The sequence below is a fragment of the Anguilla rostrata genome, chromosome 5, assembly GCF_018555375.3.
Source record: "Anguilla rostrata isolate EN2019 chromosome 5, ASM1855537v3, whole genome shotgun sequence".
Lineage (NCBI taxonomy): Eukaryota > Metazoa > Chordata > Actinopteri > Anguilliformes > Anguillidae > Anguilla > Anguilla rostrata.
The window spans coordinates 29,713,710-29,737,165 of NC_057937.1; the positions used below are offsets into that span (position 1 = coordinate 29,713,710).

A 23,456-nucleotide genomic window follows, 5' to 3' on the forward strand; every position below is an offset into this window, starting at 1 on the left:
CCTTGGAGTGTGTCTAGTTTGGGGTATAACTGTACATTAATTTCTACAACACTGTTCAGCATGGGATTTTCAGTTTGTTTGGGGACTTTCAGTTTTGTACGTGCTGAAATCAGAACAATTACAGTCTTGCTTTGATGCATGTGCAGAACTTTTTTTGTACTGATCTTAAAATCTAAACTCTGAGTTCCCACCGATGACTTAACATTTGCAAAGGGCTGAATGTTGTTACTTTGGCCAAGCTTAATCAATATGGCATTTTCAAATGTGAAGCCAGAGCTTCAGGACACTGCCTTATCATTCAGCATTGTTCAACTAAAATCAGGAATGTTACTGGCAATACGTCAAACATGCTAATTAGTTTGGTATGCCATCCCCCAAAAGTGCCTTTTACTGGAGCGAGTAATCTGCAACCATACTCAGTTGTAGAGAGTGGCAGTTTTAAATGTCAACCTGCATATGCTTCCACACTTGAAAATTGCAGGACTTTTGGTCATGTGACCTAAATTTAAACTGTGCGACTTCAAACTTAAATTGGGAGTACCGGTGTGACTGCAGAGCGGCACGGTGGTGCACTGGATAGCACTGTCCCCTCACAGCAAGAAGGTCATGAGTTTGAATCTTGGCTTGGGTCCTTTTTGTGTGGAGTTAGCATGTTGTCTGCATGGGTTTCCACCGGGTACTCCGGTTTCCTCCCACAGTCCAAAGACATGCAGGTAGGCCGATTGGAGACCCTAAATTGCCCATAGGTGTGAATGGTGTGTGTTCCCTGTGATAGATTGGCGGCCTGTCCAGGGTGTATTCCTGCCTCTTGCCTAATGCATGCTGGGATAGGCTCCAGCGACCCTGCTCAGGATAAGTGGGTATAGATAATGGATGGATGGATGGTGTGACTGCAAACAATTGTCCTGTTTTTTAAAAATAATGCAAGCTGCCTACTGCAATCAGACAAACTACCATGTTTATTTTCCTTATGACCATTTTAACCAAACAAACGTCAGCCTCTCTTTACTTATCACCAGTCTTGACTTTCCTCCATGCTGGCTAAAATCAGTGGCAGCAGTCCTTTGACAGATAACATTCTCAATACCTAAGCATGTGTGCTAACTGAATCAGTTTTTTCACTCAAGGCTAATAAAATGAAATGAACAATCATCATTTTTCCCTAAAAAATGGAGTAAACATTAGTATTGTTTGAAATTTGAGATTATGTTGCTTTGTTTCAGTAATATTTAGAATAATTCTTCAAAACAGAATCTATCAAATAACTTCATCGCCATCTACGTCCACATTTTTCCACGGCACTATTTGTTGCTGCACCTTGGGCCACTTATTTTGGTTATAGTAGTTATGATTTGTGAAATCATACAACTTTGAGTGGACAGAAACTGAAACAATCAACTTCTCTTTCATCTTCTCTATTTACATCAGAAGCAAACAGCAGAATCAAGGCCTGCCTTTATTTTCATGCAATTGGACAGAGGAGAAAAGAACGACAGTGATGTACAGCACTTTTTTCACAGAGTGCTTCAAAATAGGATCATTTTCGGCATCATGGCCACCTACAAACAGCCAGGTGCTTCAAACTCATTGAAAATAATTACAAAAAAGGCAGATTCTTGTGCATCACTGTTGAGCTCCTGTGCCACGCAAGTTCAGCTTTTTGACTTCTTCAATGCAAAGTGCTTCCTTACTTTGGAATACTTGAGTTGCACACAACTTTCCACCAGCAGAGCTGCCACCTCCATCTCCATCATCTTTCAAATGCATTTCCATTCTCTCAAGGAAGTAACGTAGTGACTATGCAGTCAGTGTGAAAGTGTAACCTGTGTTCTACCAGACCAGCGCAATTTGGTCTATTACGCTCTAAATAGGACACAGCTATACAATTTGGAACACATTGGAACACAGCCCTACTAAACTTTACAAAATTAGATCCAACTAATCGATAAATAAATTTGGTGCCAACAAATTTTTATTGTCGGTTTTGTCAACATCATCGATTAGTTGTTGTAGCCCTAGATAAAACTATAAATTATCTCACATTCTTGAGAGTATTGTGTAAAGATACAGTTTTGGTGGATGTATAGAGACAGTTACACCCCACAACTTGGGATATTTTACTATACTATATACTATTTACATTTTACTCCAACCCACACTACTCCTATTCTAGATTGGATTATTTTTCATCCCCACTGGCTGTATACTGGCGAAAACATGCTAAATTGGCCCTGTTGTACTGTACACGGTTCAGTGTATTTAGACATTGATTTCAATATAGTAATTCCAAAATCAAATTATTGTAATTATGCATTCTGCTCCTCTTTTAGAGAGAATATATGTCAATATTGGCAAGATATCCAAAACTCACCTGTTTCATCTGCCACTAAGTGGGAGGTTGCTAAGGCTACATTGTGTGGCTACCTTATTGCCTCTGCCTCTTTACAGAAAAGGATAGACCTGGAGGCTGAAGTAAGACAGAACAGCAACATAACAATTTCCAACTAAAACTAATTGGAACTGCAAGAAGAAAAAGCAGTTCCAATTAGCAATATTAAAGGGCCATAAACATTATAATTGAAAAAAGGATACACCACAATGGAACTCCTTTCTTGAATCAGTATGCCTACATGCTGCAAAGTTAATAAAGTGTCTTCAAACTACCCAGGTTTTAAACTATCAAAATATGCGAGAATGTACAACCATTTTATTAGAAAGTGTTTTTTTTATTTTTATTACCAGATGCACAAAATTCAATTTCTCCTAGAGGTAGGCTTTAGTGTTGGGATGAGTGAAGTTTCACAAACCCATTAATGCAGAGGTGGGCAAGAAGGGCCTTAACTATTTCTGCATTTCATGCCAACTTCTGATCTCAATGATTTAATTAGCCATGACATTTTTGCCATCTGAAATTTTAGCTACATTTCTTTACAAGCACATGAATGAAAGCAAAAGACTGTTCTTGTCCCCATATATGAACAATTTTACTGTGATCTAATCTAAAGTGAAACACTGTTCATGTATACAGCCAGTTAGTTCATTTAGCCAGGGTAATTGGTGAAAACAAAAAACCTGCATACACACCAGCCCACCAGGACTGGATTTATCTACCCCTACCTTAATGGGTGGAGCTACAATGAGTTCCATCTGCTCCATTTCACAAATCTGCTGATGAGTGGAGCTACAATGAGCTGTCAACTGATTTGTTCTATCAGTAATAATCAACTAGTCACCAATTTCACAGCTCCACCCATTTTATATTTCATGAAGGCTTATTCTGCCATCATTAATTCAAGGCTCAGTGTCAATTTTTACCATTGTTCAGAAAACATCTCCATGCTCCTCTTTGTCTTAGAAACCAGATAGTCACATTTCAAAAGATAACAAGACACTTACTATTTGAGAACAGCAAAAACCATGGTAGTTAACATAATGCCAGAGACATTCTAGCATAAACACTGGTTAGATTCTCAGAGGGTGCTTTGTGGGAATGTTTTTGGTTTTAAATATTGCTTTCAACTTTCATTAATCTTCACTGAGTTAATTTCACTAATTAGAACACACCTGTTACATCTCTAATACTGGGTTATCATTTGGAACTGTACTAGTTTAGCCAGCCAACACAGTCAATGCAAACACTGTACCAATAGGGGTATAATGGCTTGTCAACCGGGCAGTACCTCAACGGTATGCCTTTGTCCCCTTTACCCTTTTCTATTAGTATTCTAAGGTACAAATCTGACCCGGTGAGGCAACATTGTGCCTTGAGAGAACAAAAATGGACTCCTTCCCGCTTTTTCTGACAGTGTAGCACGCAAATCTAGCTCCTACCAGCACAGTAGGAGGATTCTGTATAAATACCACTAGAGGTCTACAGAGTCAATATTGTCCCTTATTCCTCTCTCATTTAAAAAAAATAATAATAATAAATTTAAAAAATATCAGGCACAAAATAGTGTCATTTTCCTTTGAAGATGAACTGTGGTTTTTGCAAAGATGTCACAAAATGCTTCATCCGGTTAGTGTTTCCAGAGTGAATTTAAAAAGCCACACATATACTGTACACCCAAGCTATTTCTGATATGATGGGAAGATGTGTGCCTTGGAATTCTTTCCTGTGAACCAAAATATAACGTAGAAAAAGAATATGTCAAAGAGCTTTCTTTAATTATAACATGGCTTTATCAGCACATTTCTGACCCTGGTTTTCATACATTTTCTTTAGATTTTGAAGGTCAATTGTATTGTTTGGAAGGTCCATCTTACTGATGCAACATTCTCTGTCTGTTTCGAGAGCAGCCTCTCATTTGAAGTATATGCTTCCTGCAGTGCTTTGTGTCACTGCTTTCCTCCTGCTGAGTCAGAGAGTGATTACATGTGTGATGTGTCTGATACTTTTTGTGACATTTGCAATAGTCTTTAATGGGGCTAATGCAATTCTCAGAAGATAATTTTAATCACTCCTCCCAGCAGAATGTCTCTAACTCTTTCAGATTTCTTGATCTTTGCTTGTGAACTGCCTTCTTGAGTTCAGACCACAAGTTATCCATCATGTCGAGGTTTGGATATTTATTAACCAAAATGTGCATATATTTTAATCCATATTTTCTTTAATTTTTATAAGAGATAACAGGACCGTGAAGGCTTTTTACTTGTTATCTGATTCAATAAGCAATTAGAAAACATTTTCTTGCTAGATAATGTTGTTAACCTTATCATTTATATTTGTTAGCTAGCACACACCTAACTATAGTACTGTACATTTTTTATTTTATGGTCCATTTGCTTCCTTTATGTTTCACTTACAACAGGCTCACTGGAAAGAAATCAGCTGATCTGATTAGACATTATGAAACCAAACCCCTACTACACCCACAGGTCATTTATTCCTCTTAAACCAGCTTCTTTCACAACTGCACTACAGCTGCGCTATAGTCTCTAGGTACAAAATTACCAAAATTGAGTTGGAAATGCCTTAATCTGCCACAACCATGAGTTACCATTAGAGAGTGACAATTGTGACTCAATGTGACTCTTATGTTCCAAGTCTTATAACAAGGGCCAGGGCCAGGGCCAGGGCCTATCTTGGCCTCAGAGTCTGTTTTGATCATGAACAAAGGAAGAAGTGAGAAGCAGAGCTCAGAGATGAGTGTTTCCTGTGAGCTTTGTCCAAATATCCGTAAGTGCTGATTGGCTCAAGTTGAGCAGAAAACGCATCCCACAAACATCAACTCTGGACTCTACAGTGGTCTGAAACTCTGGACATTAAACCAAAACATAGAAAGGCTTTGATACATTACATTACATTACATTATAGGCATTTAGCAGATGCTCTTATCCAGAGCGACGTACAACAAGTGCATAGGTTTCATGATGTAGAGGCGCAAAAGAAACACTAGAGTGAAGTAAGGATCGTAGTGCCAGAAGTGACCACATCGATCAGGACTCCAACCCTGTAGAGTAAGCTTGTTCAGCAAGCAAGAATCCTGATACCATATGCCTAGGTTTGAAAACTATTTAATATTGGTAGCTAATGCTAGGCCTACTTGCTGATCCACCATGTGTTGGTTCACGAAGAAAATAGCCACTGAAAATTCAGGGCGAAAATGGCCATTGCAAATATTAACAATAAGGGTTGCTACAATGTTGCAGTGCCTGTGGGCTCCTGAAATAAAAACCATGTCTTGCAGGTCATTTCATTTTTGGGAAAATAATATAGTATATTGCTTTCTCTGCATCCAGAGAAGGTGCAATGCTTAGGCATTTTAAACTTAGCTTGCCTAGCCCACACAAAACAGTGGCAAGAGCTTTATTTATGTAGTACAGTACATGTAGGAAGGATTTCACCCGGCTTAGCATTATTGTTAACCTTGCCCACTGAAAACCTGCCATTTAGCCAAGAGAGAAAGCAAGCCAATTACGGCCTAGGCTTTTACACGTTTTTTTGTTTGTTTGTTTGTTTGTTTGTTTTTTTGCCAGAATCATTTAAAAATATTTTTGAGCTTCTTGCAAAAAATGCAAAAAGATATTAAAACAACACATAAGCAAACAATTCACAACCTTTAAAGTCTTGATTGAAGACTGTGATTAGTTAATTTGTTGAATCATTAATTCTTTTTTGTGGTCAATCGCCGTCTGTGCTTAGTTAGAGGCAATTACTTTGTCAAATTACTGAGAAGGGGCTTGGCAAAGAGGCTACTGTGACCTTTAGCTGGCGATGGACTGAAGCACTATGTGAGAAAACAAGGGAAAACAAAATGGTGGCCCTACCTATACCTGTGACACAAGTTAAACAGCAGCTCATTGGTCACATGACTAGGGCATATTCCAACATTTAGAATGTTTTCCTCTTTTCTGACAGTGCATTAAATTGCTTTGCAATCACATTTTGGCCTAATTAGAAAAACACTGTATTTACAAAATATACTTCACAGAGAAGGTAAATGTCTTATCATCAAGAGTGTCATGATGTCCTGACATCACTTTTTTTAGCTGATATGAAATAACCAAAAATTTGGACCTATTTGGTCGTCCCAGATGCAGTGTCCAGGTAAGTAATACAAGTCCTTGATGTTTGGATATGTTGCTGGATATGAGATGGGGCATTCCTTACCTCATCAGCTAAATAGAGCACCTCTGGTTGATTGGACACCTGTGGACTATGTAGGTTAGCTGCAATAATGGTGCATGGTGTTGGATTTGAAGGATCCACATGATGGACTGTAACAAACCTCCCAAATTATCGCATTTCTATGATGGTACCAACCCACACTTATGATTGAAAATGTACAAATAAAGGGATAAAATGGGTGAAAAAGATATTAAGTCTGGGATCACAACTTCCTAGGTAATTAGGATTCAAAATTCACATTTTCCTGGACAGGGCCGGCACGTGGCAGAAACGCTCTATGCGGTTGTTTAGGGCCACAACTGCTAGGGGGGGGGCACATGATCCAATGTTTATCTAAGGTAAATACCGTTATTTTCGTAATTACGTTATTCATCCCCTATCGCGGAACTAGCGGTTTAAATTTTAAATGGAATGGCAACAGAACATTTCATAACAATGTAATGTAAGAAGGAACCCTCCCTGCTCACAGAAACCACAAAAGTGGTGCATTCTCTGTGGATTTGATGTGTAAAAGAAGAGACACTATGTGTGGGGAAGGGAGAGGCATACTCAAATCATTAAGAATTAATATTTTTTAAATATTACACATATTTCTTTAAGCACGTTTTCCATTTTGTATTTTGTCATGTTTTGCTAATTTTAACACTTTTATCAGTGTGCCTTTACATAGTGATACATTGGTCTCTTAGCCAATATAACAAAACCGCAATATTTCAGAAATAAAATGTTGAACTTGATTCATTTCTGCCTTTTATTTCAAGGAAATAGTTTTGCAATGTATGTTTTCATAATCTTTATGAAATTAGAACCTTGCTAGTGTTAACAGGCATAACAGTTGCAATGCACAGTACCTTGTACAGCAGGTTACATTTATAGACAGCAGTTATTTTCAGTGACGGAGCGCCTCAAGAAAGCTCAAACATGCTTGCTTCCCAACATAGTGCAAAAGTTTGTTCACTGCATGAGTTGAGGTACCACCCCATGAATCCATCTTACTGTAGATGACTGTATTTGTCACTTTGTGGTGTTAATGTGCCACTTGGATCAGTCTGACTCATCACACCATGGCCCTGCATTATGATTTAGGAAAATTTCCAACAATTCATGTGTGCCAACACAGGCCCTAAATGACAAAATATAGACATTAAGATGGCTTTGTTGTTTATAGGACCCCCACAGCCTCCCAAAAAGCTCTATTACTGTTTTGCAATGGCTGGTATGCTGCTGTGAAATCCACAACACAAAGCCTCCATAAACACTGGATGGTGATAGTTCCCTGTGACAGGGTTATGTGGGTGAGATGTCTGCTATGGCAGACACAGGAATTGAAACCTTGCTCAGCACTAGCGAATTAGCACAGAGAAAAAAACAGCAAATGTCTTTGGCCAGGGATGAGCTTGGGGACAGGGGGGACACACATGAGCAAGGTAGAACAGGACACAATGCTCTGTGGACCTGGGAAGAATGCGGGATGGAGAGAGGCCCAGCTGTGTAAACTCAGTGACACGGTCAGCTTGCTGAAGAGCAGCTGATAAGTCCCCCTCTCAACCTGGAGAGATACCTTCAGGAGTTTTGGGAGGGCTACACTCACAGTAACTACAGTAAACATTCTCTTTAACTTTTACTCCAACTTTTCTGTCATATTCTCACTGCAGTGGGCTAGCCAGCCAGGGGACTAAAGTTGCTGATATACAATGCTGGCTAGGGCACTGATTCCCAGACAATGGGTCAGGACTGGTATTGTCACAGGATACGTGTGAAAAATGACTTGTTATACATTTGTTTTGTTAGATATTATCTATACACATTCACACAAATACACATTCAGAGTCAAATTTAATACTGTACTATATAGATCATGCTAGTTGCAGAGTATGTGCAGTTGTTTCGCCATGTGTTTTAAACATTTTAATTATGTACTGTATATGAGCGTATCTTTCCTTTTTATAAGAAAAGGTAAGTCACAGTAAATGTACTGGCTTATTCAATGGATTAGGAATCAGAAAGTTTGGGAACCACTGAGCTAGGGTTGATTAAACCCACTGTGAACACAAAATAAGAGCTGTCACTAGTTGTCACCATTGTTTTTGCAGTGAAAGGCCAGCATTGTTGTTATTTTGGCTTCTTTATTACCTTATTGCCAAGGGATAGTCAGTAATTCAGCAGCACATGCACAATCACAGCAGTTGGAAAGTTATTTTTTGAGGCTGTGAGCCCAGAAGAAAATGTTAGGGTGCCCCCTTTTACCCACACCATAAAAGTATTCCTGGAAGTACTCAAGCAGTGGCGGGAATTTGGTTTTAGTGCCCAGCTGATAAAGGGAATGTTTGGCCAGTGGTAGGGAAGTATTCATTCTCTTCACCACTTTCTTGTCAAGCTTGATGGGTGGAGGGTGGGTGGAGGTGGATAGTCAGGATGGGGGTAGGGGTCAAATCTGAAGAGTGTGAGCGACTTTGTCATTGTCATTTGCTAAATATAACTCCCCTCATCCTGGGATCTGTCATGTGGGTGAAGTGCCTGGGAAAGGATATTGCTGAAATATGGTTGTGTGCAGCCAGCCAGGGTGGATGTGCAGTATCACATTGTTGAAAATAAAAAGGAGTGGGAGGATACTCCAGCCTCACTCTGGGAGAGGGGTCGAGAGGTTTATTAACGCCACAGAGCGTGGGTTGTAAAGTCTGTCTTTCAAGACACAGAAGGACACTCAATCAACATGCCAGAGCCAGTCAAAAAACCAGGTAAGCATATCTCATTGGATTAGCTTTAATTTATGAGGGTGTGTCACCTTTGGTTCTGCAAACCGAGTGGCATAAAAGGATATGCATTTTTTTAGATGATGGAATTGCTTTTTCATTTACCTGAACTTCCAAGGATTTAGATACCGGAAACATACACTCTTGACCTGGAAATCTTCCGTATTACTCCTATGCTGTCCTCCAATGTCTGGGCTCTACACAGTAAAATGTCCAGTGCTAATACAACTCTAACGGCGTTAATTCAACTCTTACCAGATAACATTTGGTCCCACATTCCAGAGTGGGAACAAATGTTATTTGTTAATAGTTGAATTGACACTAGACATTATACTGTGTACTCAGTACCTCCTTAATCTGAGGGAAGAACTTTGCTAGGAACTCTATGAAGCCTATGAATCATGTGGACTTTTTCCGATTATCTACTTTGAACCATTTTATCAGTGCTTTGACTTGATACTGACAGAAGCAAAAAGTGATAACCATCACAGATATTGTGCTAGTATCCTCTGGAAATGTTCTTGAATTTTTCAAAAAATCAGTTTTTAGTTAAGGTTTGTGACATTTTCCAGAACTGTAGAGTGCATAACCTTACCTTGGAAACTAAATGAAAAAGACATCAACTTCATGTGTCTTTTAAGGGGTCGAATGCTTTATTTGTAACACTTTCATTTTACAAAAATGCTTCAACGGTAATGTCAGAAATGTCATTACCCTGCCTTTATGTATGCAGTGATCAGTTTGAATCTAATATTTAGAATATTTTCTGTAAAATTGGCTAATTAATATTTATGAATAATTAATAATAATATAATTAATAATTTATCTAGTGTTTGAAAATTGCCATAAGCTATATTATGCTAGTTATTGCTCTGTCAGCACTATGTAGGCTTTATGAGATTACATGCATTTAAAGTATGACACAACACCGCAACCCAAATATGTAATAATAATTAGTTAAGTCTCTCTCTCTCTCTCTCTCTCATTGGTTGCTGTCCACTTTTTATTTTCAAAGGAAAGTGCAGTCTGTCCAGGACTAAAGAGTAAACCGCAGCTCAGGTTACTCAATGTACTTTGTCAGCTGCACATTTAAAGCCCAATATCCTTGCTAGCATGTTGCTGTAGCACTATCTGTGGTATGCCTAAATGTTTCAGCATTCAAGTAGATTAATTTTTCAGTTGAGGGGTTTCTCATGAGAGCTGTCATCAATGAGACATATGTAGAATATTGTTTGTCAGGTCTGAGAGTGTATTTAATAAACTAGAGTAACAGGGTGCCCTGGATGGGCCATGCTTTCCTAAAAGGATCAGATGTCATTGACCTATACTTGTTTGAATGTTGAACTGGAAAATAAACAGCTCTTTTAAATATTCACATTCTGTTCAGTGCTAAAGCAAACATTTTCATCAGCTGCATTGTAATCCAGCCTTAACACTTTGTCACATTGGCAGTGCAGGAGGGTGTGCAAAGTGTGACTCATTTCTGTACAACGTGGGCCTTTGCGCCAGTAATGAAAAGGAGCTTGATAAAGTGTAATTTCATATGCTATTCTGCTGTCTGTTTGACCAGTAAGTCCATAACTTTGAGCTCTGTAGAAGGAATTACATTTGATTGTTTTTTTCTGCCTGGAGGAAGTTAGTTTATTAGGCAGACTTGGGAGCTTCGACATAGCAGTTGTAGGGGAGAGGAAATAACTGTTTTAGAAAGGAAATAACGGTTTTTGTATTTGGCTCAATTCTGAAAATATCACTACAGATAGATTAATCATTTTTAATACAAACAATCTACATCCCTTGGCTATGATTACACACCAAAATTACATTTCTGAGACATTCCTTTCACTAGCAATCTGACCAAAAGTACAGAGTAAAATGTTACATTTAACCCCGATGCTGGGGTAAAAACTAACGCAGCAGGGGGTACACCTAACAGTCTTAATAGTTTTAAAAGTTAACACAAAGTAAGGCAATTAAATACAATTCCAAGTTGCATGATGCAAACAGTCTTTAATCAATTTTTTAAAATTATATTTATATGTTTTTCATGGCCTACCTACTGTATATCAGTAAAAATCTATCACAAGACTGTACATAATTTTCCAGTTCTTGTCTAATGCCTATTCAATCCAAACAGCTGTATCAGTCAATGTGACATGTCACCACGTGCCTGAAGTTAAAGTTCAGTGAAATAAATGTATGAAGATTTGTTCAACTTCAGTCTGAGTTGAACAAATCCTATAAATCGGTTAATTAATGGTCTACTGACAATAAGCTAACAGCCCTGTTTGGTTTAACCCCGCAGGAGGGGTTATAAAGTGATGGTAATTCTGCTTGTTTGACCTGAAATATGTTGTTCAAGCTCAATGCATCTACCTAAAAGGTCTGTGTTACATTTTACCCCATGTTAGGCTTTACCCTGCTCTCCCGTAATTATTGCTAGAAAGAGGCCCTGTTACCACTAAACATTACGAATTTGAATGGAACAGCTATTTTATATTTAAACTTCACTCCTAGAGATGTGCAGTGGAAAAAAATCACAAGGAAAAATCTATAGTTACAGATGCTAAATATTGGATTTTTTTAATGGTCTGCACAAACCTGCCGACAGAATGGTAGCGTACCCATGTTATGTGCCCTTGCTTTTGCTCAAAGTTTATATTGGAGGTGACACAGTCCATATTTTCCACTCTCCTGGTTGACATTCTGATCCCAGTTGGTCTTATCATCGTGTACTGAAGGGGAGCTTTTATTAGTGTCTGCAATACTGATGTGTCCGTTTACATAATCACGTTTTGTAAATGCCCAGCTAAACTAACAACTGTATTTCTACACTAAAATTTGTGGCACTCTTAGGATATTTTTTCACTTACAGCTAAATCAAACATACTCAGAACACATGTACCCAATGGTTCATTTGTGAAATGAACAGAAATGAACAAAACAAGATCACCTGAAGAGATGACCCGCATCTTTTTAAAACAGACCCAAAATAATCTTTGTTTGGAAGGTGTTCTGCGTGAATACAAAGAGTTATTTTCACGTAGGCAGTGAAAATACCTTTGGTGGACTCTGTGTCACAAGCTTTAAATAGTATGGTGGCAAGCTAACCAGCTGTTTTTTATAGATTTTCCGAGCACCTAAAATTCAGACACATTGTCAGTTGTACCAAGTGGATTTATACTTCTTAATCAAAATATACGGACCAAGCACCAGTGCATTGGCTCTAGTCCATATACCAAAATATCAAAATATATGGACTAGCGCCAGTGAGGTTGGCTTTCAGCCACCCGTCTTTCAGCCACCCGTTTCAATGTTTGTTAATGGTACCAATGGTCCAAATACAAAGTCGCTATTTTTTTACTCTCAATAGGTGTTTTTTCTTTATCTAATGCCTCCCCATGTATTTATTAAGTTATTGTGCCATTTGGACAGAGGGGGTCATTTAATAAAATGATTCTTTTAATGTTCATGATTAACACATTTTATTTAGACAACCATATGTAGTAATCTAGCATTTCTACCAGTAAAACTTTAGGAAAGTCTGCAGAAGTGAACCATTCTTCCTATGTGCCATGCAATGGAAAGAGAGATCAGATGATCCCTTGCCATTACCTGTGTTGCAGTCACTTCCATATTAATCTGGGCACCGTAGGTGTTTATTGAAGGGTATGTACATATTCTATATTTACCCTCATTCATGAGGCACATAGCAACATTTTACCTTGGGGGATATTTATGTGGAGGTCATGTATGCAAGATGTTGCTGACATAAAAAGTCAACAAAGCAAGTGAACATAAAGTCTCATATATTTTATCTTTGTAATTAGATTTTATTTCTGTAGAATGTAAGACCTTTATCATTATTTATCTTTTTCAGAATACTAAGCAATGAATACAGTATTATTTTATAGTAACACATGTAAAGTGAATATACAGGTTGCAAATACTGTTTCAAATTTAAACCATGGAAATTATAACTCACTTTCCAAGTAACCACCCCCTAAATCCTAGTACAACTGCTATGAACTTTAAGTGCACTCTGAAATAATCTGACACACATTATGGGTGGAGTTCTGTAGAATAAAGCAACCAAACCGCATAGCGTTTGAAATTGAGAAACCATCCTGTGGCACCATCACGGGACTTGGCAACACTTTCAGAGCAGTACTCTCCTTCCATGAGTTACCAATGCTTCCCAGCAGTGCTACCCTCTAAGGTCACAAAGCACTGCACCACAACTGAGAGATTCACAATGCCAGTTACTGTTGTCACATTGTTCAGCCATGTATTTTCATTTCTATGGTGGATGCATTGATTGTAGAGATAGATGTGTTGCTGAAAGATTAAATAATCTTTATAGCTCTTGCACAATATCAATAAATACCTCCTCTTGAATCTGTCCTTTTTTGCTTGTGTCTGGTTCCTTGCATTTTGAATGGATATTAATTATACAGCTTAAACAGCTGATTATTTTAAACATCTAAAAAAAAAAAAAAATGTATAGTTGGTTTCTAAATTTGTGAAATACCAGATCTGTGGTGTTTTGCGCAACATGACTTCTAGCAATAGAACATCCTTACATGTCCCATCTCATTTCAAGTAATTCATGTTAGGCAATATGTAGTCTAATAAAAACACAAACGTTGTGTTCCAAACAAAAGTGGTATCATTCAGGGAAGGATGTTTTCTGTCCACACGATTTCCTTTCCTTACACCAAAGCAACTATTCTGTTTAGTTAGGCTCTTGCCTCTGCTAACTACACAAGATTAACTGTCACAATGACTGCATAGCTCAGCTGGTGGCAGCTTGCAAAATGCATTTTCTATGTTAGTCTCTGCTCTGTCAAATAAATGTTTTAAAAAAGGTTTGAAGAGAATCAAGGGTAATTTTCTCAGAACATACATCTACAGATAATCCAATGAGTCTCATAGTTATTGCAAGATCATATTTAAATTAAACAGACGGTCAACACAATATGGATATGCATACAACAGGATATCATAGCATATTTGCCTTAAAAGACATACGTATGCAATGTTTATGAGAGTTGAATATCTGCAGACCTATGATCTCATGCAGCAGTCTGAGCACAGTTAACATATTATAGTGGTGCATACTGTAGGGGTCCACTGATAAGGGATAGCCTTCATGTGTGTGTATGTTTTAATATAAAAAAGAAAATATTTGGAGGACTGTAAGCTCATATGTGCATGACTTGCAATTCACACCATAATGTTGTATTAATCCCTCCACCTCTCAATGGGCCTCAAATTATTCTTACTTTTGTTCTTAAAAATGTCCCTACAAAAAACGATATTGAATGCATGACACCGACACATGTACAGATCTTTGTTTTTGTGCATATCTCACGTGTATGAAATGATGAATGCTGGCTGTTTGTAAATTTTATGTGTAATCCTGTTCATGTGATTTTTATAAGGAAACAGTCATTAACAAATACAGATAAGAAAAAAATTATGAATGTTCTTAGAAACGTTCTTACACTATATGCAGTTTCCAATCAAATGTGATTGTACACCAGTGTTTCCTATTAATTACCTAGACTGTGGCAGCCCGCCATTTCTATGTAAGAATTACTGCTGAAAATATTTCGGTTATATACGTTATAACGTTGAAATTGAGTGTCTTTAAATAGGTTAGTGGTATTATATATTGTGGATATTTCACACTGTAATGTAAGCGTTAGTCAGTAGTGTAATAGTTTTTGTGAAGCAGTGATGACGTGAGAGTTGGAACATTGCCAAAACGTGCCGGACGGTTGAAAATTGAATCCCATCCCCATACAAGAAAACATACGAGAGTACAGAGTATAGAAATACATACAATAGTTAATTATTACACATTTAGGTACTGTACCGCTTTGTCTGACAACATTTTTGCATTATTTTTTAATCTGATAGCAATGTTTCAACCTTCATAAGGGGCTCATTTATATCCCTTATAATGGACAAAAAGCATTTCATTCATTTTTGGAGAGGTACAATACAAACGTCAGCTACAAAAGGCAATGAGAGTTGATGAATACCATGTCCTCTACCTATAAGATAAATCATAAATCTGTATTAAAGGCCCCCACGCATGAAATATGGACTTTTGTGTTTATGTGTTGAACAATGTGTTTATGATTAAATTGCTTACTAGAGCACAAAATTGTTTACAAGAGCACAAAGTTCTTCATAGATCTAGCCTCTTAATTTTGCTCTCAAAGTGCACCAGATTGATGCATTTAACTTTAAAATGTACAAAATTTTCTTCCAGGGGAGCATACTCCGGACCCCCCTAGAGGGTCCAAGGTCCACCCACCATAGTCTCACAAAATCCTGTGGGAAACACTGGTACAAGTTTCATGAATGAGGCCCAATGGATGTACTGGACCTATACACCTGTTTGTAAGAAGCTGTTCATTGGCAGACAAGGATGAAATACGTATCTAAAATATCAGTGTATTTTCATTTTGATTCATACTAACACTATAATTTCCCATTCACATGGTTAATTTATAATTTATCCAAATTAAAATGACGTCACACCCAGAGCTGGCTGCTGGCATAAACCCTCTATGCAGTCATTTAGAGCCACAACCATCCCTGGGCCACACAATTCAAGTTCAATTCAGTTGTACAATAATTTACATGTCTGCAGCTATCAATTCTATAGCACATGATCCCCCGCCCCCATCCGCTATTGGTCCTGACATCATTCTTGTTTAGGGCCACCACAATCCTAGAGCTGGCTCTGTGTACTCCCCAGATTGATTGTTTACAGTCACATTTTTCAACTGGGGTACTCCATTTGACATCTCGCCCCCAAGGTTAGGCAACGCTGAGGAACTGTTAAGAGATGTTGCTGTTGTAATAATAGCCAAGAGAAATGTGACCAGTATTAAAACACAAGTGTTCAACAAAATGTGAGGATGCAGCATGTCACTTGCTAGTCACAACACCAGCCATGATCTAAAGCTCTTTTATGGACTGGTAGTCAGGAGTTGTATACAGCATTACAGAGAATATGTAAAACTGGTAGATGCTGACTGTATCAAATGTGGAATAGGAACTACAGGTTGAGCAAGTAGGTTTCTTGGGTGTAAATGATGTAGCATTCATGCAAGTGTTACAGTAGTGAACTATTTGTTCATGTTAGGAAATATTTATTTTAGTATTTCCTGTCAGTACATAACATAACACAATGACGAGAACAAGCCATTCAGCCCAACAATGCTCGCCATGAAAATGAAAAACGGATGAAAATGTGTCCTGTAGCCATGAGTTAAATATGGAACACCTATTCTACTGTCCAAATAAGGGACAATTCCGTATTTTGTGGGATGGTTGACAACCCTAAATAAAGCTTGCAACAGTAACTAGAAATGTGATTCAATGTTGCCATCAGTTGTGAACTTGGACATTGAAAAGGGGAGGGGATGTAACAACAATTCAAAATCGAAAGAATAATGTTGCTGTTTTAACTGCTACAAAATCCAGCATTCTAAAGCAGTTAAAACAGCAACATTATTCTTATGATTTTGAATTGTTGTTACATCCCCTCCCCTTTTCAATGTCGAATTTCACAGCTGATGGCAACATTGAATCACACTTCTGGTTACTGTTGCAAGCTTTATTTAGGGTTGTCAACCATCCCACAAAATACGGAATTGTCCCTTATTTGGACAGTAGAATAGGTGTTCCATATTTAACTCATGGCTACAGGACACATTTTCATCCGTATCTTTGTGAACGATTGCGTTTGTAGTAACCACTCTTCAATAGTTTTTTTAATTCAATAGTTAGTTAGCTAGCTAGCTAGCTAGTCGGGATAACAAGCATGCCGTGAGACCATTCTGACCTAAAACACAGAATTTTAATATTGGCTAGGTGACAAGTGCTAGCTGGCATTCAAACCCAGTTTCACTGCGCGACCACACCATTTTAAAAAGCAAGACAGTGCTAGAGAGATTAATTTGATTGAGTTATGGTTTCGTGCAGATTTATTAAATAATGTAATGACAAAAATGACCAAAATTGGTGCTAATTGTATGGTGTAAAATAAGAAGGAACTATATCAAGGAATTTTTTCTTGATATAATCATTGTTTTCATAGAATTAACGACCAGAGGTTTTTGCTTAACAGCGGTGCAAATAGGACTGCTAACCAGAGTTTTTGAATAACAACGGTCAAAATAGAACTACTACTAGTTTTGCTTGACAGTGGTAAAATAATATGCCCAAATGCCTGCGGAAGGATATTTCACTTTCAGCTGATTAAGTCGATAAAAATCAATAAATATAAAATTAACCATATATAGTCATTGTTGTTAACCCATTGTATAAGTGGAATAAACCCCTCCGGGCTGTCCCGTTATTGGAAAATAATGTAGGCTACTTCGGGAGTGGTTAAGCGGGCCTCAGCTTCGCCTTGGCTGCATCACCACCCCGTCGTACATTATTTTCCAATAACGGGACAGCCCTTCATGATTTATTCCTTACATATATATAGTCATAGCATTCACTGACTCTTACAGACTGGAAACTTGTAGACATTACATAAACACTTGTATTAGCACTGCATTAAGCTTTTAAGGAAAGGAAATGGAACCATACATTTCCAGATGTGTTACTGTTTCAATACTGTATAAACAGACCAAACAAATGTATGTAAGTATGACTGAGTGAGCTGTGGTTAAGTAGCTTGCCTGCCTATGTCCACAGTCTCTGCCTTCAAAAAGAAACCTAAGACTACAGAAGCTGTAATCGGAGGAGATGCAGTGTTCAAGGCAGAGACAGAGAAGCCAGCTGCCAAGGTGAAATGGCAACGGGACTCCACAGAAATCACAGATAGTGATAAATATGTCATCACCACAGACGGGAATAAGCACTCACTCACCATCAAAAATATCACTAAAGAAGACGGTGCAGTCTACGCTGTGATTGCCGGGAGTTCAAAGGTCAAATTTGAGCTCAAGGTGAAGGAACAAGGAGGTAAGTGTTTAAGTCAGTGATTGGCTATATTTTCTTTGACAGCAGACAAATGTCACCAACACTAAAGTATGCACTTAAGACTATCACAGGCATTCAGACTGTTGAAAAAGCCTGATAACAGCTTATTGTGCTCCAGAATGGACTGGAGTGGGGAAAATAGGCTAATATAAACCTGGCAGCATGACCTTGAGTGAGTGTTCTTGTACATTGCATCATTCTGTTAACATCGACACATAATTAAGGTTAGCTGAGTTAATGTGATGTTGTGAAGTGCTTATCCTAGTATTTGTGGTCATGATTCAGGGTTAGCTGTTATATCAAGAGTAACTGATTTCCTGGGACTATTGATTAAGGTATCAACTAACTGGGACCAAGCCTTAAATAATGTCCTAGTGAGCATTATAAAAAATACAAAATACAACACAAATAAATATTTTTTTTTAATTCTGTAATTATACATACATTTGAATGGCTTCATGCTATGTTTCAACCCACCAAATTAAGCAGAATGATGCACACCGGGGATGTATCAGTACGTGTAACAATGCATCTGACAGTGCATTTGGGGCTGTCAGATGCATTGACAGTCCTAAATGTATTTAAGTGTTGAGAAACTGCTGTCCACACATAAAATTATAACATGTAAAAAGCACCATTTCGGCTTTGAAGGCAATACAGCAGTGGCAGCTGGTGACTCCAAAAATTGGGGAGGACAGGAAGAAAACCAACCCACGGCGTCATGTTATTTTACACTAGTTGGCTACTTATCTCTACTTTTTATGTTCAAGTTATGTTATGTTATTATGTTCAAATGTAGCAATAATCCAACTAGCAACCTAATGCAAACTTACTATACAACTAAGGTAAGTAATGCACTCGAAGTTTATCCCCATCTTCCAAGGAACAAATATCATATTATCATTTATACAACGGCTTGGCTGAATACTCGATTCTGATTGGTCCAAGGGTGGGCATTATTTCTCAGTAAAGGGACACCTCGGCCTTTTAACAGTTCTAAAATCAATGCGCTACAAAATCCAGCATTCTAAAGCAGTTTAAACAGCAACATTATTCTTTTGCTTTTGAATTGTTGTTACATCCCCTCCCCTTTCCAATGTCCAATTGCACACATTTCTAGTTACTGTTGCTAGCTTTATTTACGGTTGCCAGCCATCGCGCAAATCGGAATCGTCCCTTATTTGGATAGGCGTTCCGCATTTAACTCATGCTAGGGGACGCATTTTCATCCGTATGTTTGTGAACGATTGTGTTTATAGTAACCGCTGTTTTGATTACAATTCAATAGTTAGCTAGCTAGCTAGCCCGGATAACAAGCATGCCGTGAGACCATTCTGACCTAAAACCAAGAATTTTAATATTGGCTAGGTGACAAGTGACGGCGAACCTGTCATAAAACTAGCTGGCATTCAAAACCCGTTTCAGAGGGTCTTAGAAAAACCTTATGTCCAGCGTGACCACACCATTTTAAAAAGTAAGACAGTGCTAGGGAGATGAATTTGATTGACTTATGGTTTCATGCAGTTTTATTAAATAATGTAATGACAAAAATTAGCAAAATTGGTGCTAACTGTATGGTAAAACGAGAAGGAACTATTTTTTCTTGATAGAATTATTGTTTTCATAGAATTAACGAGTTTTTTGCTTAATAATGGTACAAATGAAACTACCAACCAGTTTTGTTTGACAACGGTAAAAATAATATGCCCAAATGCCCGCGGAAGAATATTTCACTTTCAGCTGATTAAATCGATAAAATCAATTAATATAAAAGTAACCGTATTGTTGGTAACTCATTGTATAAGTGGAATAAACCCCTCCGGGCTGTCCCGTTATTGGAAAAATAGTGTAGCCTACTTCGGGGCTGGTTAAGCGACCCTACATTATTTTCCAATAGCGGGACCCGTCATGGTTTATTCCTTACATATCATATTACAACACAAAGGATGAATATAAAAAAGGGGCCAGGTGAACGAGAGGGAAAGACACATCTAATCAGTGCGGGCTCTGGATGGCAATGAACTTCTTGTGTGCATAATGTGTCACTAGAATTAGCATTTTCAATCATGGTTATCTGTGGAGCTGGTCGTCCAGCAGTCTTGATCCCAGAGACTGTAAAAACTTGATCCTCACCTGCTGCGTAATCCAAACTGTGGAATGGCTCTGACAACAAATAATCCACAAGATGTTCTTCCCCATCCCACTCTCTGCATCTGCGTCCATGCCCCTCTGTGACCCCCTCACTCACGCTGCCGTTAATTGCCTCGTTAGCAAATAGCCGCACCACTCTCCTCAAAATCCATTCTCGCCGCGTTAGCTCAGTCCTTCAGGGTTGCTACAACAAGCTGTTGCGTTGGCTAACGCAAGTAGCTAGCTACTGCTCGATAAAAAAGGGAAACGTAAATCTGAAAAAAGGAAATTTGGAAAACCTCCTCTGACTCTATGGACCAGCCTCCTCTGGTTGAAAAGGCTTAAATAAAATGTAATTTTTTATTGATGTGTTTTAAAAGTAGTTCGCAATTTGCACGTTGTAATACAATACAGTGGTAGAGAATTGAAGATAAAATTTGGAAATTATCATTGGACCAACACAATGTCAATATTGTATTCTAGTTGTTGATTGGTTAGGGAGGACGTCCTCTCTTGGAGCATCATTTTATGTGTTTTGGCCAACAACAGATGAAAAATGAAATGAAAAATGAAAAAAAAATTAAGTAGGCCCACATTAAATTGATATGAGATCCCACCCTAAGGAGGACAGCAGGAGCCCGTCCTTCTCTGCCCCCCACCACCACTTCACACAGACTGCCCTTTCCCCTCTTGCCTGCTGCCCTGCAGGTGTTGCTGTTGAAGCATTTTAATCAGAATTTCAATAATGGATTTTTACCAAAGACGAGATAAAAAATATTTTAGAAATGATACTGAGATTTGGTAATGGTTTATTTAAACCAATTACTCTTTTTTATATTTTGATCTCCCTCTTGCCTCTCAAAAATAGAGGACCAGCCTCCTCTGCAATACAGTATATGGTCATTAAGACTTATAAGTATCTGGAATGAAGGTTCATGTAACTTACTAGGAAATATTTTCAGAACATTTAATACATTAATGTATTTAATTTATATTTGTGTTACGATGGAGCAGTCTTAATTGACATCATATACAAGTTTTCTAGTAAATGTAGGATTGAGTTTAGGTGTAAGATGTGTACACCTTCAGGAATTACAAGAAGTATATCAGATTCTGTTCTTCAGAGGTTCAAGGTAAAATTATGGAACTACAAAATTATCATTTTAATTAGCTGTAAAATGTCACTGTTCACACTGTTTACAGAGCAAATTGAGAATGGCTCCAGTGGGACTCAAGATCCACCACCTGCTTCTGCAGAAGAGCAAGCTCCATCTCCTGCTTCTGCTGAAGAACCTGCTGCTCCAGCAACACCAGCTCCTGCTGAAGAACCTGCTGCTCCATCTCCTGCTCCTGCTGAAGAACCTGCTGCTCCAGCAACACCAGCTCCTGCTGAAGAACATGCTGCTCCATCTCCTGCTCCTGCTGAAAAATCTGCTGCTCCAGCAACACCAGCTCCTGCTGAAGAACCTGCTGCTCCATCTCCTGCTCCTGCTGAAAAACCTGCTGCTCCATCAACACCAGCTTCTGCTGAAGAACCTGATGCTCCAGCAACACCAGCTCCTGCTGAAGAATCTGCTGCTCCAGCACCCACAGTTCCAGCTGAGGGGCAGCAGGAGAGTGCAGCACCTGAACGTGAGTAAACATATTACATTCTGGTACATTCTATGCTCACATCATTACTCTCTCAACAATAGGCTCACATTCTTCTGTCTTCCATGCTCAGCGTTGTTTCAAATAAGTCACTGAGAGCTGATAGCTTGTTTGATGTGACAGATTACAGTTTTAAAGGAAACATCAATTGTCATTTTTCACTGAAAATTATCAGGTATCTGCATGTGGTTTGCAAATTTTTCCAGAATTTCAAATAGACATTTACATCTGGTGAGAATCTCATTGGACTTAATGTTTGGACATTTCTTGCAAAATGACCAAAACAAAGAAATAAAGTAAGAGAAGTAGGTGTGATTGGTGGTTAAACCATTTTTGGTTAACCATTTTTGTTCCACTGGCAGTCTATTTTATGTGATGGTGTTGCATTGCTCATCCAGTTTCTTCCATCTTCCCCAGATTTGTCAGAGAACCAGCTGCCAGACACAAGGCAGGACCTTACTGGACTCTTCATGGAGAAACCACAAAGTGGGGAGGTGAATGTAGGTAAGGAGGACCTACAGAGTGGAGAGGTGATGATAGATAAGGAGGACCTGTAGGGTGTGGAGGTGACTGTAGGTAAGGGTACTTGTATAGTGGGGAGGTGACTGTAGGTAAGGAGGACCTGTAGAGTGCAGAGGTGACCGTAAGAAAGGAGGACCTGGAGAGTGGGCAGGTCACTGTAAGAAAGGAGGACCTGCAGAGTTGGGAGGTGACTGTTGGTAAGGAGGACGTGTAGAGTAGGGTGGTGAATGTAGGTCAGAAAGCAAGGCATTGCAGGGAATTTAAAATTGAGACACTGCATGAGACAGATTTACCTCAACAAAACTGTTAGCGGTGGAAAAAATGAACACTTTCATTTAACTGTCAGACAGATGATGATTTAATCTAGCCCATTTATTAATCCAAAATTAGTTGCTATTTCATAATCTGAACTGATTGAAGTGCTCCTTTATGGAAGCTGATGCATTTTGATCACAGGGTTCTGTGTAAAGAGCACACATTCACAGTATTGTATCATCCATTTAAAAGGCTCTGAAAGTCCTTTTGCTTCTGGAGGAGATGACCAGCCCAGAGCAATCCGAGAGTACCCTTCAGTATTTACAAACATAAAGACTGTGTTCTGCATGCTATTCCACACTATTGTGGAAGTAGAAAATAACCAAGAAATGCAGTAACTATTTTACCCCTTAAAGGAGAAGCATGTTTAGCTATGCATTGAAATGCCTATGCCAAAAAGAAAAACAAATCAAACATATTGTATATATAAAATATATAGA

General features: G+C 38.4%; 1 protein-coding gene across 1 annotated transcript in view; it reads left to right on the forward strand.

Moving 5' to 3' along the window:
- The first annotated feature begins 9,227 nt into the window (after positions 1 to 9,227).
- The window catches only part of mybpc3 (myosin binding protein C3), a 69,178-nt gene continuing 54,949 nt past the window's right edge, over positions 9,228 to 23,456 (forward strand). The window contains exons 1-4 of the mRNA XM_064335732.1: positions 9,228 to 9,369; positions 18,112 to 18,381; positions 21,733 to 22,161; positions 22,597 to 22,683. Of these exons, the coding sequence (XP_064191802.1) occupies positions 9,345 to 9,369; positions 18,112 to 18,381; positions 21,733 to 22,161; positions 22,597 to 22,683 (811 nt within the window). The 5' untranslated portion in view covers positions 9,228 to 9,344. The remainder of the gene's footprint in view (positions 9,370 to 18,111; positions 18,382 to 21,732; positions 22,162 to 22,596; positions 22,684 to 23,456) is intronic.